This window comes from Amblyomma americanum, chromosome 11 (genome assembly GCF_052857255.1).
Source record: "Amblyomma americanum isolate KBUSLIRL-KWMA chromosome 11, ASM5285725v1, whole genome shotgun sequence".
In the NCBI taxonomy this organism is placed as follows: domain Eukaryota; kingdom Metazoa; phylum Arthropoda; class Arachnida; order Ixodida; family Ixodidae; genus Amblyomma; species Amblyomma americanum.
The window spans coordinates 53,544,784-53,564,610 of record NC_135507.1 but is presented as its reverse complement, the minus strand read 5'-3'; the positions used below and the strand labels follow the sequence as shown (position 1 = coordinate 53,564,610).

The following is a 19,827-nucleotide window of genomic DNA, read 5'->3' as shown; positions in this document are numbered from 1 at the left end:
GACGCATGCGTTGCGACAAATTTTGTGTTTGCAGAGAGCCATCGACGACTGGTTGTTGCTGTGCTGCATGGCTGGGAACGACTTCATTCCCAACATTCCGTCAGTAAAAATCTGGTAACTTTCATTTTTGCTTTCAATCAGTGATTTTTCTAAAAACAATCGTAATACGTGAGTCGTTCGAATGAATTTTTGTTTCCGGCAAAAAATAAAAAGTCACGGCAAAATACTTGCTATCTTGTTTCAGGGAAAATGTCATCCACAGGTTGATGGACGTGTACAGGCATACATTGAATGCGAATAAGGTTTGTGAATTTTGATTTTCTGCTTTTCTCGGGCCCATCCAACACTGGACACTGTGCGCTGAACTAATATAGGCTTATGACGAGTCGTCATTAATGCGGGCCCGATTACCACATTTTGGCCTGTCAATGCTGCTAATGAGGCTACTGTTCATTCCACGATAGACATCAGGACGACTGTCAATAAAATGATACAAAATGAAGGGTCAGTAGAAGTCAGGATGGATCAATCAATCAATCAATCAATCAATCAATCAATCAATCATTCAGCACATTTTACTTTCAGCAAAAAGACACATGCTAAAAACACCTGGTTAGCCCCGTTTGCTTCGTTGAGATTTTATCGGTGCATTGGGTTTGCCCCAATCCTTGCTCTTTTAAAATTCCTCGGTCAGCATTCAAAATTACGAAACCATACTTCGGTGAGTGTAGTATGGCTGAGAGCATCCCTAAAATCTTTGCGAAGGCACAATCTGATTACCGCATAGGAATTGTTAACGCTTTCATGAAAACTACAATTCAAATTCAAGCTGTTTTTAGAGTATTCAAAGAGTAAAATGAGCTGCAGCCTAATAGGGCAACTATCATCTATTGCAGTTTATAGACCGCAAGGTATACATTTTTGAATGTTCAAATTTCATGCTATGCGCATTGTATATACGTGTTATACAGCAGTTCCTTTCTATACAGCCCAATATGTCCTGAAATTCCCGACGAGAGACTTTGCATCGGTTGCGTAATATGTACATTGGGCGCACAGTATAATAAATAAAATTTCGGAGGGCACCGAAGATTATTTAGGTGCTTCAAATTCGAAAGCATTGTCTCATCGTGAGCTCTGCTGCGAGTTTCATTAATGAGTCCTTCCTTTCTAATGACACAGCTAGTAATTAGCATACAGGAAACGCATACACTAGGTACACATTCATTCTAAAAGAAGCAGCGCGGTTTTGTGGCCTATGGGTTGCGTATTCGCCTTGGAATCTAAGGTACTTGGTTGAATTCCCGGCACCTTCGGAAGACATTTCGTTTTTCTTTCCTGCGGACGTCACCATTTTATGGTACTGCTGACGACATGCGAGACGACGGTGACGTCACTGGGGTGTTTTCGGACCAGTGCTGCTGGTGAACGTCGCTGAGTTTCGTTGTCAATGAGCCATGGAGTGCTTTCGCATTAAAAAAAAAGAATACTTGTTTTCAGGCCAAAACTGAGCCCTCGTGGACTGGGTGCAGACTGTATACCAAACATTACGGACATACAACTTACTTTAGCACGTTTCTACTTTAGCAAGTTTATTCCTGCATCCACCCTTCCGGTAATATTGGTGCGAACAGTCAAATACATTGGAGTTCCCAGCGTCAGACCGCGTGGTACAATATTGATGTGTAAGTGCCAATGAGGCTACTTCTATATATTAGGTACGTTTGTTATTGACTGCATATTTGCGAAGAAAGGTAGGGCAGTATGTGAAGTACGGGTGGGAACTCAAGTCTCGTGGCCTGAGCTCAGGAAAGCTCAAAGTTACTTCGACGAGTTGCATGTGTTCTTAAAAGTACTCTAGACCAACGTGCCACTGTTTCGGCCTGTTTCGAATGGGGGAATTTGTGCTAAATGTTAGGAGCTAATGCGACCGAAATAAATATCCAGGTAAGCATTGTCTTTCTGATGCAAATTTTCTTTTCCCAGGGCTATCTCACGGAAAATGGAAGCGTTGACCTGAAGAGACTGGAACTGATCCTCTCCGGTAGGGATCTTATTCTTGAAAGTAAAATTTGCCGCAATTTACTAGGGCGCTCGGCTACTGAGCCGGAGTTCCCGGGTTCGAACCCAGCCGCGGCGGCCGCGTTTCGATGGAGGCGAGCCGCAAAAGGCGCCCGTGTGCTGTGCGATGTCAGTGCACGTTAGAAATCCCCAGGTGATCGAAATTATTCCGGAGCCCTCCACTACGGCACCTCTTTCTTCCTTTCTTCTCTCACTCCCTCATTTATTGCTTCCCTTACGGCGTGGCTCAGGTGTCCGCCGATATGTGAGACAGCTACTGCTACTTTTCCTTTCCAAAAAAACAAACAATTTTTCAATTTTTTCAGTTTACAATAATCATAATAATAATTGGTTTTGGGGGGAAAGGAAATGGCGCAGTATCTGTCTCATATATCGTTGGACACCTGAACCGCGCCGTAAGGAAAGGGCAAAGGAGGGAGTGAAAGAAGAAAGGAAGAATAGGTGCCGTAGTGGAGGGCTCCGGAATAATTTCGACCACCTGGGGATCTTTAACGTGCACTGACATCACACAGCACACGGGCGCCTTAGCGTTTTTCCTCCATAAAAACGCAGCCGCCGCGGTCGGGTTCGAACCCGGGAACTCCGGATCAGTTTACAAGCCCTTTCTTATAAATGTTCTGTACAACTTCCATGCACTTGTTATCGACTCGATTGGCTTCCTATATGTATTTCATTTTGTCTATTCGTAGTCTATACACTGTGTATAGACTCGGCGTTTTTGATCTGCTAGAAATAAGCGTTTTTGATCTGCTAGAAATGTATGGCCATAATACTATGCATTGTCTGTAGACTGACTATATAATTTGTATTTTCAGTAGTCTAGTCTGTAGCATTTGCCTATAAATATCGGTACACTTCATTGAGAAAAGTCTATTGACAGTGTATAGACTGACTAAAGAAATTTTGTAAGCGCTATTATTTTCCATATTCCCTTTATGTGCTTGTAAGAAGTGCGGTATAGGTTAGATGGTAACTGGCTTTATAATTCTTTTCTGCATTGAACGTGTCCCATTCGAACCGTTCATCAGCTCCGGCTATTCTATATCTGTTACAGACAGTTTTTATAGCGCATTAAAATTTTTCACCTTCAGCGCCTTCGTGAAATGCTGCTTCATATAATCGGCGTTTTTGACAAAGCGAAGCGAAAGAAATATGTCCAACACTGTTTCTTTCCTTGTTCAGCAACACATTCAGAAAAAAATAATGGTCTTAAAGTTGTTTATATTCACCATAGAAAACCACTGCCGCTTAATATGTTGTGGGACGCTTATCGAAGATTTTTTCAAGCAACTTAAAAGTAGTAGGAAACTTTATCTTCTTGTGGCGCGTGGCGCTGCGTCCCCATCTATAGTGTGTAATCTTACACCGTACTCTCTAGTCACCTTATAACAATGTATCAATGTGATCCAATACCAATTAATGAGTTACGTGAGCATGACTGACATGCAAATGCTAAGATAAGACCACAACTCGGTTAAACAGCTGACGCTAAAGTTTGGGTCACATTACAGATGCTCTCCTATAGTTTTTTATATTCTTCGTAATAGTCATTCTTAGCACCTTCTAACAACGTGCTGTTGAAACCTACTTCCTGCTACACGTTTCGACGCAGAGCTGGCCAAGTTGGAAGATGAAATCTTCAAGCGCCGCCTTCATAACGAGGTAAATATCCCTGAAGCTTCGGCTTTGCTTCGTGAGAATCTTATCAATGCAACTATGCGATTTGACCTCCTTATTTCTCACTTTTCTCAGACGAACCTCAAGAAGCGGGCCAAGGAAAAGGAGGAGTCCAAAACTGTGAGTGCCGCTTTCACCTAACTTTCGTGCGACTCTCCCTCAACTCCCGCTAATGCCGTATCCTACTCGATTTCAGCTCTTGCTCGAGTCCGTCCTCGCGTTTAGTGCCAGCCGGATGAGTGGTTATGGGCGAATGGGCGAGAGGAAGATAGCAGTTCATAACTAGCGCGCCCTATGGCAGGTTCTATCACATCGTGAATGGCAGTTTATCAATATCCCTCAAGAAAAAAGTATACAACAGCTATATCTTACCGGTACTCACCTGCGGGGTAGAAACCTAGAGGCTAACTAAAACGGTTCAGCTTAAGTTAAGGAGAACACAGTGAACTATGGAAAGAAAAATGATAGGCGTAGCGTTAAGGGGCAGGAGAGGGCGGAGTGGGTGAGGGGACAAACTCTGGTTAATTATCAACAGACTCACGACCACAGTAAACCCGACTGTGCGGCTAATCAGACGGATCTCCAGTAAAAGACTAGGCATGAAAGAGAAAGATATATGTCGACCTGTGCAGGCTTTCGTGTTGAGCAGGATCGTCTACTCCCTCTCTTACCTGCAACTGCAGCTTGCGGAAAGGAATAAGGTCGACGCTGCAATCTGGCAGGCCTATAAGGCAGCCCTTGAGCTCCCGCACAGTACGTCCACGTAAAGGTTGCCGGCCCTTGGGGTTCACAGCACACTCTCGGAGCTGTGCGAGGCGCACCTCGTTTCCCAGCTCGGACGACTCACTCGTACAAGCGCGGGAAGGGCCATCCTGTACAGACTAAAGATTTGCGAACAGCTCCCAGAAAGGGACTCGAAAACGCAGTTATCCACGCACATCAGGAAAGCTCTTTTGATTAAACCCCTACCCAAGAGCATGCACCCCGCGCACCACGAAGGCCAACGCACAGCGAGGGCTCATATCCTACACACCAGTTACGGCCGGAAGGACAACGTGGCGTACGTGGACGCAGCGGAATACCGGCAAACCCAGAGAAAAGCGTCTGCACTGGTTGCGGTGAACGGGACCCGCGCCCCTTTGGCGGCTGCGTCGATAGAAGCCACCTCCTCCGAGACGGCGGACGAAGCGGCAATATAGCCTTGGCTATAGCGAACACGCGTGCTGATATTATATTCAGCGACTCCAAAACAGCCATGCGCAATTTCGCGAGGGGTCGTATCGCATCGACCTCACTCCGCGTCCTTCGAAACGCCCCCCTTCCGATTAGAGAAGAATTGATCTGGGGTCCTTGCCCACTCGTCTAATCCAGGGAACGAGGCGGCTCACGCGCAAGCCCGAGGTTTCGTCGACCTGGCAGTGAACGCGCCCTCCGACCCGAATTTCACGATGGACGGGTTAATTGATCTCATTTCATGACATCACCCATCACTTTAGTACGGAGAGGTGCGCATATTCTTCTCTCCACAAATCGTTAACAAAAGAAGCGCAGGAAGATGCCTGGCGCCGACTGCAAACACGCTACCTTCTGAATCCGGCAGTGCTTGTCCTCATGTACCCTGGCCAGTACGACCCAAACTGTCATAAATGTGGTGAAAGGGCCACATACGACCACATTCTCTGGAACTGCGCAAATGATCCGCCTCCCGTGGAGTTGATACAGGTCCCTTAGCGGTGGGAGGCCGTGCTGGTCAGCTCGGACCCTAACATTAAAGTACGGGCAATCGAGCGGGCCAATGAGGTCGCCGCCAGCCATGGGCTAGCGGCCATCTTGTATCTGTCTCCTGCAACCTGCTCTCGACGCAATAAACGTTTTACAATCCAATACAATCATAATCGAAATCAAGAGGAACAAATGGGCTTGGGCAGGGCATGTAATGCATAGGCAAGATAACCGCTGGTCTTTAAGGGTAACGGAGTGGGTTCCAAGAGAAAGTAAGCGTAGCAGGGGGTGGCAGAAGGTTAGGTGGGCGGATGAGATTAAGAAGTTTGCAGGCAAAGGGCAGGGTTAATTGAAGAGACATGAGAGAGGCATTTGCCTTGCAGTGGGCGTGGTCAGGCTGGTTATAATGAACTGGAGACCTAGCGCAACAAATGGAAGAACAACTTTTTTTTTTTAAGTCCTCTCTTCGCGAAGCGGTGCTTCGTGGAGAAGCTTTCATCAGCAACCAGGCAACTCTCTCGCGTTATCTCCTTCTGGAGCCATTTTTTGTTTCCGCCCCCCCCCCCCCCCCGATTTTGTTCCACTAAATATAGTATATTCAGACCTCAAGAAGAACAATGTGTTCGTTTTCCAACGCAAATTACCAGTGGGTAACTTTTTGCAGGGATGTGCAAAAATTTCTGACAAAGTGTCACTGTGGATGGAAATGATAACATATGAATGCCAGGATTTGTTCGGTAAACATCACAAGGTATAATGGAATAATTTTCAGTTTTGAAGATGAACAATGATTTCGGAATTTTATTAAAGCTTGATTTTATATCAAGTAGCGAAATCTGTCAACAAAATCTGTCGGCGAAAGCATGCAGGCAAAGCAACCTCTCCAGTGCACGTAACTAGTCGAAAAAGCCAAATTTTGTCGAACCACAGCGCCGAGGATAATCGCGTTTTCGAAATTCTAAAAACTGATATGGCTATTACTGACGACCGACTACAAATCTCTTTTGGCAACTAGGCGCCTAGCTCTAATAGCCAAAAAGCTGATTGTTAAAAATCTGTTAACCAGCTTACTACTTAAGACGATTCACCGGTTTTCTGGTGTCTGCAAACACTGGTAATACTATGCCGATAAAGCCACATTTTTATCCCGAAAAGCTTATTTTTGAAAACATCTGAAAGTGCTCGCTGAAACACCCGGTATATTGTATATGTATTTCTTTTGTCCTTAGAGGTCCTGGGTTAAGGATGGAAATGACAACTGCAGTAGGATGGTCTCAATTGCAGTTTTGAAATGTTCGGGGTTGATGCGCAGTATTGAGTTGGGTGGCGAATCATACCAGTCCCAAGATAAAAGATGACCGCAGGTGACCGGCGATCGGTGCAGTTGGAGCGTGAGCGGCCTAGTGATGGCTAGTGCGGCTCGAGAAGCGACATGACTAATGACAGGTGTTATGACTGCGGCTCTTAAAGACGAATAATAAATAAAACTCATGAGAATGACAGAGTCTGGAAATACTCCTGCGCGTTTCGACGTTGATAAGGTAAGTTTTTGATTTCAAATTATAGCCGCAATAAATCAATAAAACTAATGCATAATTTTAGAAAATCCCCAAGTGAAGTAAGCTTGCAATAAAAGAGCAATTACTCGTTAGCGTCCACCCAAGCGCAACCACACGGTTAGAAAGGGCAGCTTTCACAGGAAATCTCCCAAAAAAGGTGATGGTCTCTGGTTTGATCTCCGCCCCGAGACTAATTTTTCTTGAAGTACGAATTCTTTGTGAATTTATGTATAGCTTACATTTGTAACCGCATGGCTGCGCTAGAGTAGATCTTAATGAGTAATTACTCCATTACTACAATGTAAGTAATCAGAATATAAGAAACTGAGAGCGCCGGTTTGTATCGTTTTTAGCTTCGAAGAGAAGTTAGGCTGATAAGAGTAGGTCACCTCCAACGCACATATTCAGTTTGTCTCCCGCCTCATTTTCTTTTTGTAAGTTCCATTGTTCTCCCTGTCACCCATCTCTCTACCCTGTGTCTTTTATTGCCGCGGGCTCCAGACCAGCAGTCCGAATATTAAGCTATTTGCGGCAAGTATCCCTGCCTTTCTTTTTATTATTTTTTAATATGCTATACTCTATAGAGAATGGAGTATACTACGAGCTAATCCTGATAAAAATGGTTTAATTGTAAACTTCTTCATTAACTTTGTCCTTTTCAGGTTGGTGAAAGTGACGACGATAATGACAAATCGCTTCAGCCGTACAAACCACTAGCACAAGTTGTAAGAACCTTTTCAAATTTCTTTCTTCCGAATTCTGGTCGTAATTTTAAATTTGCCAAAAACAACAGCAACAACAAAACTAACGGCCAGTGTTTTGTCTCTTGATCACACTGTCACACTCTTCCTTCATGTTGGCATATCGTATTCTCCCTTGCACTGAGACTGAAACTGGGGGATGTTCTTGTTTGTGAGTTTACAGGGTGGTGCCTCTTTTTAGTATTACTAGTAATCAGAACGAAGGTGTTGCATAAGCACCACGTGAATGTCGAACTCTTTACCACAAAATAAACTCGTCCAGCTCTGTCGGTTGTCGGGCCGGGTTCAGTAATTGCACGATGGTAATGATATTTTACGACTATATGAATATAGCCACAAAATTTTCTACAAACCACCAATTTTGCACTAAGAAACCGTGGTCGTGTTTTGGTGCAAGTATATGCGAAACAAAAAATCTTGAAATCAAGATGGTACGTAAGCAATGTAAATTAAATTAGTGTTTGCAATTTTGTTGGAAATAAAATTGTTGTACTAATCAAGAGCAGGAGCAAGAAAACCTAGCTAAACGTCCTTAACGTTGATCCAGCGCTTTCAGCTATTTACTCCGAGCGGTTACTGTTTTTCAAGGCCAACCGCGAAATATTCACAAACTTCGCTATCGGCTAGTTGGTTACCTTTATTAAAGGTAAGCAACCAGCCAATAGCGAAGTTTGTGAATATTTCGTGTTTGGCCTTAAACGACACTAACCAGTCGGAGTACTCTGGAGCGTTACTTGATTTAAGCAGAAGAAAACCAGTTAGAGATTAATTAACATTTCTCAACGCTGCCGCTTGCAAACTATCATTCTATTTCTTTTTTTCCACCTACACTGGCCATTCACAATTTTCATTACAAACCATTCAAGGCAATCACCCTGCAATCACGTTTGTGTTGCACCACAGAACGTTGCAAAGACAGGAACATAATGGAAGTTGTTTTCTACGCCTTATCTCCCAAGCCTTCAGCTTTCACTGAGCAGAGTATAAATGTACAGGTAGGAGTTAAAATATCCCATACAAGACATCATAGCACCTACCACCTGGTGAGAATGTAATAGGCTGTTAAAATGCTCGCCACCGGAACTCGGTACTTGGTGAGCCCTTATGGCTATTTAGCCTCAAACCAGATCACACTCGCGGTGTGCCCATGGGCGCAAACTCTACTTGGATGCTCTCATCGAAAGCACTATCGGGGACAAAAATCTCCTGAACGCGTGACTAGGAACCAAACCCCATGGTTCCGTTATTAGGCTGCAGGTTCATCCCCGCCAAGCATCAGGAAGTGCTAGTCGGACGCAAGCGCTCCAATGTGGAGCAGTGAAACTTGGTATTTGTTACCAGGCTTCACACCTATGCGCCTAGGTCGCTTTTGCCGCGTCCTGAGTCTTTTGTCCCTGATCATCATCATCATCATCATCATCATCATCATCATCATCATCATCATCATCATCATCATCATCATCAGCCTTACTACACCCACCGCAGGGCAAAGGCCTCTCCCATGTCTCTCCAATTAACCCTATCCTTTGCCAGCTGCATCCACCGTATGCCCGCAAACGTCTCAATCTCATCCGCCCACTTAACTTTCTGCCGCCCCCTGCTGCGCTTACTTTCTCTTGGAATCACTCCGTTGCCCTTAAGGACCAGCGATTTTCTTGCCTTCGCAGTACATGCCCTGCCCTAGCCCATTTCTTTTTCTTGATTTCGAAAAAGAAATGGGCTTGGGCAGGGCAGGGCAGGACAGGGCCCTGATAGTGCGTCTAAAAGTCTTATAAAGTCAATAAGCAGGTCTAAGGTTTTTGTTAGCGGCCAAGGCTGCCCCGCTGCCCTAATGCCTTTACGTAAGCTCGGGGACAAATTTTTTTCGAAAATGCAGCAGAGGCTAGGGAGGAATTTATTTATCTTTATTTATTTCAATACCCTAAAGGCCCAATGCGGGCATTACATAGGGGGGATTCATCAAAGAAAACTTGACAAATATACAACACAGCATATAAACGTCTGAAGACAGAAATGAACAAGTTAAGAAGCCAAGTACAAGTTAATAGGAGGAAGGGGGGGGGGGAAGGGCTAGGAACAGGTACTGAAAAAATGCACACGTAGCAAATCCCACAAAACAAAACAAAAATCGCATCTTCGGAAGTTACAAAACGTGGCATCTAACATTTCATGGTAAGGAAGGGAGGCAGGTTTCTGTCCACGTGCCCTGGGGATGGGCTTCTCAGTCATAGCGACCCCTCACCGCCTCTCCAACCTCCCTCCTTTCACCCCTCCTCACCCGTAGCCCGAACAAAGAACAACCACCCCTACGACACGACACGGGGACGAGGGGGGGGGGGGGGGGGGGAGTCTGTCTTTCTTTCCCGCCCACCCTTTGGTGCATTCCCAAAAATGTTGTCCCCGAGTATAATAGTGTTCACCCTCTTCATAACCGGCTGACGCCCACAATCGCGGCGTACCGTTTGCATGCCGTATACTGAATAAAGCTTGAGTGCAAAGCTTGTGGCCAACGTGTTCTCAGTGGTCAGCGCTTTCGCATCAAATCATTTCACCTCACACTGATTAGTGTGTGTGTGTGAATAAAACGAAGTGCGAATGAGCGACTTCCAGCCAACGTTAGACAAACACTCATATTCTGACAAATATTTCGGGAAAAATAGCAAGAATTGGCCACTGTAGCTCTGCCTTCAAGTTTATTCGATATTCCGTTCCGCTGCAGATACTGACCTTCGTTCATACGACACCTGAAGGTATCTGACAAACAGCAGCTTGGAAACCTCGTATACGTAGATACGCAAGTTTTAACAGCAAGCCAACATTCGGACGAGGTTCGGCGTTCTCTGCTACCCGGGGAGCTTAAGTCTATGACAACGCGACAAAAAAAAAGTGTTTCAGGGCCCATTTAAGGCATCGGGAAAAAACGCGCGCGAACACTTCCAGCGGCGCGATGTCCCTGCCTACAACTTTCAGCATGAAATCACTTCTAGCCCTTTTCTGGACACTTCTTTCTTTCTTACCGTCGCGTGGTTACTGCTGATTTTAGAAATGTTTTCGAGAAATCATGAAATCGCTTTTTTATTTATCGTTCCCATGTGTAATGTCATATCCTGCGCAGAATCTTTACGATGATCTGATGGCACCCAAGGGTATCAAGCGTAAGATGGAGGATGACGATCTGTCTGACAGCGACGAAGAATCTCACGATGAAGTGCGGTGAGCATCAGCCTACCACACCTTTGAAGAGCACCGTTTTCAAACGAATAAGAAGCAAATTAACGTGCTGGGCTGTATGAAATTCAGTTCACGATTTCAGTGAAATATCTTTTCTTTTTCGTAACGAAAAATTAAGGAGTTATACTTGCCGCCTAAGTTAGAGCAGCGTTTCATAAGTTGTTGGGTTGTTTTCTTTCTTTTAAATTTTTCGGATAACAGTGCGCAGGGCCTAAATAAGTTTTTATGAAGGAAATTGTATAAAGTGCTGTTTAATGCTTAAAACGCAAGAATTATACTTATTTAAATAAACTGTGAAAAGAAATGACAAAATAATGCTTATATATTACGCTTTTTTTTTGTGTTTTCAGGCCACCAAAACCGGTTGCAAGCGCATATCTTTTGCCAGCAACATTGGTTTTCGCAGCGGTGGGAAACGCGGAGCGGCGATGCATGTGAAACGAAAGCTCGCGAACCGCTTCGCAGCGCCGCGCCGCTGTTCGCTCTGTTCGCCAATTCGCTTGCATGCGAACCGCCCTTAATATAGATACCCCTCAAACCATAAGGAGTGAAGGGAATAGAAAGAGATGCTTGTTATGGCATACATGACGGAAGGAAACAGTCACCGAAGCCAAAGAGCATAGTGGTCTCTTTTTTTAATTTGTAGTTTTCATCAGTGACAGATTAATAAGAGCAGAAGAAAAACAACCACATGCCGCCGCTGGAATTGGAACCCACATCCTCCGAATTTCGCGTCCGGTGCTTTACCAACTGAGCTACGGCGACGGCTGTTGAATCTTCTGCTTTCGGGGGCTATTATTTATGTGTAGTGTAACCGTATCATGAGAGTGTTCACCAGCGCCACCCTCGTCCATAAGCGGCGGACGTAGTACGCACGTCCTGTATTACCGCGAGTGCCAGAGTCAAAGAAAGCAAAGGCAGTCATCACCATAGCTCAGTTGGTATAGCAGCGGACACGAAATTCGTAGGTAGTGGGTTCGAATACAAGGGGCGACGTGTGGTTTTTAGTGTGCTAGTACTTCCCCGCACTCAGCCGTTGGGTTTATGGTTTAAGGGGGTTTAACGTCCCAAAGCGGCTCAAGCTGTGAGGGACGCCGTAGTGATGGGCTTCGGAAATTTCGACCAGCTGGGGTTCTATAACGTGCACTGACATCGCACAGTATGCACGGGCCTCTAGAATTTCGTCTCCATCGAAATTTGACCTCCGCGGCCGGAATCGAACCCGCGTCTTTCGGGTCCGCGGCCGAACGTCATAACCACCGAACCACCGCGGCGGCCTCAGCCGTTGTGTGTTTGTTTTCTGTCTGTTTGTCTGAAGCCTGCTTTGTGGCAGGCTGCCCACTTGCCCATCGGGTTCTGGGCAACCTGCCCAGGTGCGTCAGTATAAATATATACACCTGGCAGGTTGCCAACTTACCAATGACCATCGGGACGTGCGCTAACTCCACACCGCGGCAGGTGGCAATTCAGCTTTTTATTTGCCGCGAGAGGTTGCTCGGGAAGTGTGACCTGGACCTCACGAGCCCACGCGGTGGCAGCACCTGCCATCACAGGGCAGTGGCGCATCGCTTAACCGCAGTACCAATGCGCCAGGAGTGGTATCAGGACTCCCAGGGATCTATGAACGCAAAGTAGAGAATGATCAAATTTGAATATATTTGAATATACTTCTTATCGCTATCCAGACAACTTCCATCCGGGAATAATGGACTGGAACGCTGGAGCCGAAGTTGAACCAAAATGCTAGCGCTCCTAATTCGCATTTGGCTGTGCTACACAAATCGACCAAAATTTTTTCTAATGCTTTTAATGAATCATCTTTAAGCGATAGATTTTTACACTATTAATGTCCCATTGATCGAGGTCACAAATTGATTTATAAAATTCCCCTATGCAGCTTGGTTTCGGTGGCTATTGGATCCCTTCAGATATATGTCATGACGAGCTCCTGATTTCTTTTCCGTTGTCTGCTGGATAAGTTCAGCTTGATACCCCGAACTATGGTGATCATCAGTCTGCTCGTTTGCTTTCCCAGTGCTTTACTGTTTCGATGTGAAACTCAGTAATGAAAGACTGTTTTATTTCAGGCTTGGAGAGGACGGCTGGAAAGAACGCTACTACGTGTCCAAGTTTGGCGTCAGCCCCGAGAACATAGAGTTTCGCCGTGACGTGGTAATCCTCGCCATTATTCACATTCCGTAGTTTGCCCTCGACTCGACCTGTTCATGCTCTGAGTAAAAAAACAAACAAACAAAATAGTGGGATAGTTGAAGAGCGCACGTGCATAAACAAGATACACTTCGTAGTTCATCTGCGTGAAATGTTAAACGAGGAAGTTTCACGGTCACTGGTGCTTCCTAAGGGATACAGTGTGCGGTTTTAAGTGGTGCGAAATAAACATTGCAGATATCGTGCACATCCCTTTGATAATCATCGTGATCATAATCAGAAGCGTTGTTTTTTGTTTTCGAGTGCACAACTGATATTTTACGATTCCCTTGAGTTTATCCCTTTCCGACATCAGCTGTCCTATCCCAGGAAGCTGCTTTACCTTATCTCCCGACCTGACTCGATCGCCACCACCAATAGCTGCGTTTATCTGATCTTCGTATCTGCTGTTTTCACTCATTACTCGTGCCCTTAATCTTAACCAGTCATTGCGGCAACAATAGTCAGTGTGTTATAAAAGACTCTATACAAGTTCAGCGTTCATCTCCTTTTAGACCGTTATATCCTCATGAGCAGAGACCTCTGTGGATCAAATAACTTAGTGACTGGCGCACTCTAGCCTTAGCTGGTTTTCTGTTATTAAAATACATAGCATGATCATCATCTATCGGTTACCGGGATATCCATCAGTTATCAAGTCCATTTCCTGTCCTGTATTTCCGCTAGGATATCACTGACTGTTATTTAGTCTCTGTCCTTCTTTTTCTGCTCCTTAATTAAGCCCTACATTTTTTTTGCCTTTATTAAAGGAGAGAATGAAATGCTGGTTCTTTTTCTCCGTGCCAAAAAAACTTGCCAGATGACCTATAAAGATATCACGACATTAATCTCTAGCCGGTCTCTTAAATGGCCACTGAGGACATCATCTAACGATTGTTCTCAGTAAAAATTGATTGCTCAGCTCTTTACAGCTGTCCTGACGCTTCTCCAACAGCAAAGGAATTATTTATCGTTAAGAAAATTGAATTTCGTGATGTCATCACCGGAATTGACGGGTTGTCGCTGTTTTAATGTAAATGGAGGAGCGGCATAGCCTCTGGGATCAGCGCAACAAAGACCGATGGTGGCGACACCTGTATTTAGTTTTTATAGTCATTTTTCTTGCTTATAAAAGCTCTGTTTTTGATTAGAGTGTCTATTTGCAATCAGAAAGCGGCGACCTATCTATACAGGCCATGGCTGTACTTATCCCCATTGTCCCTTTAACACCGCCTGCCTATGACGTCACTGTTGAATGAGGAGGTTGAATAGCAGCACAGTCAGTGCAAGGGCGTGTGTAGGCGGAACTTGGTGCACAACAGCCGGTGGTTGGCATAACGTTAGATCAGTGGATAGCTGGAGCTGTGAAGAAGGCTCAAGTGTGAATCTGCACTTTTCTGGACCCGTGTTCATGAGGTCACTCCTGTTAAGTGAGAAGAGACGTCGAAATAACAGCCCGCCACTTTTGGTGCAGGTCGCCGCGTACATCAAAGGGCTCTGCTGGGTTCATCGGTACTACTCCAAGGTAAGCGTTTATTCTGGGAACGTTTAGCCAAATCTGTCCCTTAAACAAAGTATAGTTCAGGTTCCTGAACTTGGAAGAAGAAATATTGGGCATTTCTTACCTGTGTTCCACGATGAGCATAAGTTGGGTATATAGCTACTGCCTTGTTTTAGAGCTTAAATATAGCGTGGGTTGTTCGTCGAACTATGGATACCGTATTTTCTCTCATTATAACCACGCTTTTAGTGCGCTAGCATTTACAGTGACCATTTCCCAAATTTAGCTATTGGGTGTTCGTTTGCCTGAAGCCCGCTGCTGTCAGGTGGGCCATTTGCCACGTGACCATAGACAATGCTTGTGTCACGTTTGTACGAAAGAAGGCAGACCACGACAAACACTGAGCGTTGTTTGTTGAATGATGCAAAAATTGCAAAACACACCGGGCTGGCACATACATTTGCTTTTGGCTTTAGGCAAATCGGCTGAATTTTTTTCCCCAGAAAATGTTTCAAATTTCGGGCTTCGAGTCCTGTGTTCTATGTTTCTGCAGTGTTCAGCGCTGTTTTTTGCGCTGCCCTCTTATGATTCAAGCATGAACCAACCATTCCAAACACCGATTTTTGTCGACGTAGCCATCTCCGCTGCCCTTTCGCCCGCAGGCTTTGCGTGTTACCTTCAGTTTTATACAACCTTTGTCCGTAAAGTTCCGAGACTGAGCCCATTTAAAAATGCGTTAAACATTGAAATGATTTGTGCAGCACCCCTTCGAAATAGTCTCCCTTGCAGTCTATACACAGCTTCCAACGCTTCTTGAGGTCTTGGAAACAGTTGGAAAACGCTTCTTTTGGCAGGACTGTAAGCTCCTTTGTCGTGGCTCTTTGAATGACCTCCACGCTCCCAATCCAGCGACCTTTTAGGGCTCTCTTCACACGAGGAAACGGGAAAAAAATTGCATGGGGAGAGGTCAGGCGAGTATGGCGGATGAGGCAGTACAGTAATGCTGTGCTTGACGAGAAATTTTGTCACGCTGAGAGCAGGGTGCGGTCTTGCGTTATCGTGGAGAAGGCTCCATTGTCCAGATGCCCATAAGTCAGGGCGACGGCGTCGCAAGTGCATCACGCATGTGTTGGAGCACGCGGATATAAAACTCCTGATTCACCGTCTGCCCTTGTGGGCCGAACTGGTGGTGTGTGACACCTCTGGCATAGAAAAAAAAACGGCCGTGGCTTAGCTTTGTTAAGCCTGGTGATTGCGAAGCTTCTCGTTCTTCTTCCGTCTCCGTAGCTCGCTGATGCTTCCTCTTTGCATTCTGCCGAGCTGCCTTGTTCGTAGGCACCATCGTAACATCTGGCTGTATGACTGCCTTGGCGAGAGGAGCGGAGCTGTTTTATACCCCTGTCACACGGGCATTTCGAGGGCCCTCGAACCGATAGTCTATCGACTCAAAGGCGATCGAGCGCTGCCACACGGGCAGTTTCAATGGCGATCGAGTCAATAGCCTATCGAGTCAACGGAGTAGCGCAGAACTCCATCGAGATTTCGAGGGCCTTCGAGCGCTGCCCATGGTTGCTAGCGTTGCTCCGAGCGGCGCAAAGCGCACTTTCGTACACGACACATTCACGGTGCAAAAACATGAACAAACATTATTCGCATAAAATTTAATGTAAACAGACTGCAAAATTATTTTAAAATTATATTAGACTGGTTTTAAGTGCATTAAGCGCATTAATTTTGCGTTGCAGTCTTTGCGTTGCTTGCGTACTTAACGTTGACAACATGGCGGCACCCTGCCCGCCCGCTTCACAGCGATAACAGCTTCGTCGCTAATCCCTCAAAGCAATATCGTGTTCTAAGCTGTTGTATTCGCCTTCGATTTGCCCATTCTTACCCTCGCATAAGGTTTCAAGAGAAAAATAGCTCTTGTTTTTCAGATATCATGGCGATTTCCCCGGTCTTAAGCCTGACGAAGCAGCGCTCCGACGCATTTGGACTGGCTTGGTTTTGGCTCGTCTTGTATTAGAATGGCTACAGCAGTGTCTGCATCTGTCCGTCGCGTACGCCCAATTAAAAGGATTTTAAATGACATGCGCGTATGCGTGTATTTAAGCATTTCGTATACATTTATCAAATATTTTTGTTATTTTTGTAAAATCTAAAGTAGCGATTGTGGCGCCGCACAAGCGTAGAGTGAGACACGAGAACCATTTCAATGGCCATTGAGATTTGCCGTGTAGCAGCGGCGAGTTCGATGGCGATTGAGAATCTCGAAGACCCTCGACTCGAGGGTGATTGAAACTGGCCGTGTGACAGGGGTATTATACACCTGGTGTGACGTCACTCTGACCGTAGCGCCCATGGTGAGAGAAGCGGGAGTTAGGCCGCCGTTGGTGGCTACCGCCTCACCTCGCGACGGCGTGAGATGGGGCCCCGTTTTTACACAGCTGGTGTGACGTCACTCTAGGTCACATGGTGTGACGTCACGCAGCGTGGTCACGCTAAAGGTCAATGGTGCCTACCACCGCCTCGCCACGGAACGGGCTGAAGTGCGACTTAAAGTAGTATTGCTTTGCAATAAAACTATCAGCATCGTCTTTGTTTTGGTCTTCTGTCGCCGCACCTTTCTCGACGCCGGAGAGCTTGCCTCTTTGTTTGATGATCGTATTGAAAACACCATGTTTCGTCTTCAGCAATGATGCTGTCGACGAATGCTGCATCCTTCTCTGCTTCGGAGAGCAAATCAGCGCTCATTGATGCCCGCTTGTCCTTCTGGTCCTGTGTGAGGGAGTGCGGCACAAGTCTGGCATTCAGCTTTCGTTTCCCCAAGTTCTCACGCAAAATTTGATGCAATGCTGTGTTGATAATGTCGAGAGCATCTGATAGCATGCGGACTGTAATCGTGCGGTGTTGCTGTACGATTTCCCTGATCCGAGCCACGTTGTTTTCATTCCGTGAGGTTGAAGGGCGCCCCTGCCTTGTGTCGTCTTCCACCGACGTCCTCCCCGAAACGAACCTCTTGTGCCTCTCGAAAACCCGCGCCCGCGATAATGTCTCGTTGCCGTAAGCGTCACGAAGGAGCTCATACGTTTGTGTGGCTGTCTTGCCAAGTTTCACACAGAATTTTATGTTTACCCGCCGCTCGAGGAGAACGTCCATCTCTCCACATTCACTCACAGTAGAATGCGCAGACGACTAGTGACAGCATATCTTTCTACATGTAGTGCCATCTAGCGGCTGCCACGGCAATTAGCATAAATTGCTCAGGTTAGCCCGAAAAGATGGCGCTACACATACGCACCAACATTTGTTTCGGGGAATCATTTCTAGAGAAGAAAATAAATCAGTCTCGAAACTTTACGGACAAAGGTTGCTTGAGCCATACGGAACACATACGGTATTATACGGGAGGTTGGTATACGTAATCAGGTATGTAGGTCGGTCGGCCACTGTGACGGTGAGCGCTGTTTCATCGTCACAGTGACATTTAGAGTAACTTCGGCGGAGCGCCAAAACAATACTGCGCGTTAAACAACGTGACGGGCCTTCCATATTTTTTATGCGTTTTTTTACCTGCCCCGATAACAGGGCTGCGCATCCTGGAAATGGTTCTACCCGTACTACTACGCGCCTTTCGCGTCCGACTTCGTCGACTTGGGTGACATGGACATAACGTTCGAGGAAGGAACGCAACCTGTGAGTACATGCCATGCGTGTATCCCAATTCACATCACGTTACAAGTAACCGCCCCCAGACTGCGGCTTGCGAGTGCCACTGTGTCATTAGGGAGCGCTCGGAGATTTCCTTCGTGTAGATTACTTTAAAGCAACGTCAAAAGTCTATACACCACGCCACGCTCGCCAGCTGTCTTAATTCGCTCTGAGAAGTAAGGTCAGAACATGGATAGTTTGACATTTTTATGCAGTTTATATGCCATAATTATTCAGTGTACAGCCCACGGACTATACATGTTTTATCTTATACAATGCAGCCTATATACAGGTGCGGACTGTGCAAGATATTTTTCTTTATTGCAAATCGCGTTTACGGCATGCCATGGCCATGGCAATTTTCACTGTCTGCAGAATAATTAAGATAAAACTTGCGTTGTGTTTGCGCTTCGAGCAAACGAGCAGTTTGCTGGATTCAAGAGGTGTAGATCACCGGCACCAGAACTTTATTCTAAGGCTATGCCAAGTGTTTTTCCTGCAAACCGCATTGAAAATAAACCACGTGGTAATCATTGGTCACTGACTTTACAAAGCGATGTTCGTAGTCTTTCTGGTATCATAATCGTCCAACGCGAAAGTGCTGCCACGTGTTTCGCCTCGCAAGCAGTAAGACCGTAAACTCCTGCTACAGACGACTGGTCTCAAATAAGAAAATTAGCGAAGAGGGCGACCCGCCGCGGTGGCTCAGTGGTTAGCGCGCTCGACTACTGATCCGGAGTTCCCGGGTTCGAACCCGACCGCGGCGGCTGCGTTTTTATGGAGGAAAAACGCTAAGGCGCCCGTGTGCTGTGCGATGTCAGTGCACGTTAAAGATCCCCAGGTGGTCGAAATTATTCCGGAGCCCTCCACTACGGCACCTCTCTCTTCCTTTCTTCTCTCAGTCCCTCCTTTATCCCTTCCCTTACGGCGCGGTTCAGTTGTCCAACGATATATGAGACAGATACTGCGCCATTTCCTTTCCCCCAAAACCAATTATTATTATTAGCGAAGAGAGCGATGACGATCCTTTAGACGACATATAAGTGATAGCCCTCGTTTGTTCCGTGAGCCAGGAGGACAACCCTTGAAACTGAATAATTTTATGTACCTATTTAAAAAGGACAATTACACCTTTTGTCGAAATTTTTAATCTCTGCCGAGTCCAAAAAAAAGACTACAGAACAGTGTGAAAAATAGGAAAAAATTGTTTGTCGCTTTGTCGTAAGAAATAATAATAATTGGTTCCTGGGGAAAGGAAATGGCGCAGTATCTGTCTCATATATCGTTGGAGACCTGAACCGCGCCGTAAGGGAAGGGATAAAAAAAGGGAGTGAAAGAAGAAAGGAAGAAAAAGGTGCCGCAGTGGAGGGCTCCGGAA

General features: G+C 45.8%; 1 protein-coding gene across 4 annotated transcripts in view; it reads left to right on the top strand.

Annotated features, from left to right (window-relative positions):
- Nucleotides 1-19,827, top strand: part of LOC144110117 (5'-3' exoribonuclease 2-like) — an 87,011-nt gene that overhangs the window by 30,737 nt on the left and 36,447 nt on the right. For all 4 annotated transcript variants that reach the window (XM_077642937.1, XM_077642933.1, XM_077642936.1 and 1 more), the window contains exons 11-20: nt 35-114; nt 245-302; nt 1,987-2,044; nt 3,695-3,744; nt 3,835-3,879; nt 7,703-7,765; nt 10,917-11,014; nt 13,120-13,204; nt 14,715-14,765; nt 18,327-18,434. In XM_077642937.1, the coding sequence (XP_077499063.1) occupies nt 35-114; nt 245-302; nt 1,987-2,044; nt 3,695-3,744; nt 3,835-3,879; nt 7,703-7,765; nt 10,917-11,014; nt 13,120-13,204; nt 14,715-14,765; nt 18,327-18,434 (696 nt within the window). The remainder of the gene's footprint in view (nt 1-34; nt 115-244; nt 303-1,986; nt 2,045-3,694; nt 3,745-3,834; nt 3,880-7,702; nt 7,766-10,916; nt 11,015-13,119; nt 13,205-14,714; nt 14,766-18,326; nt 18,435-19,827) is intronic.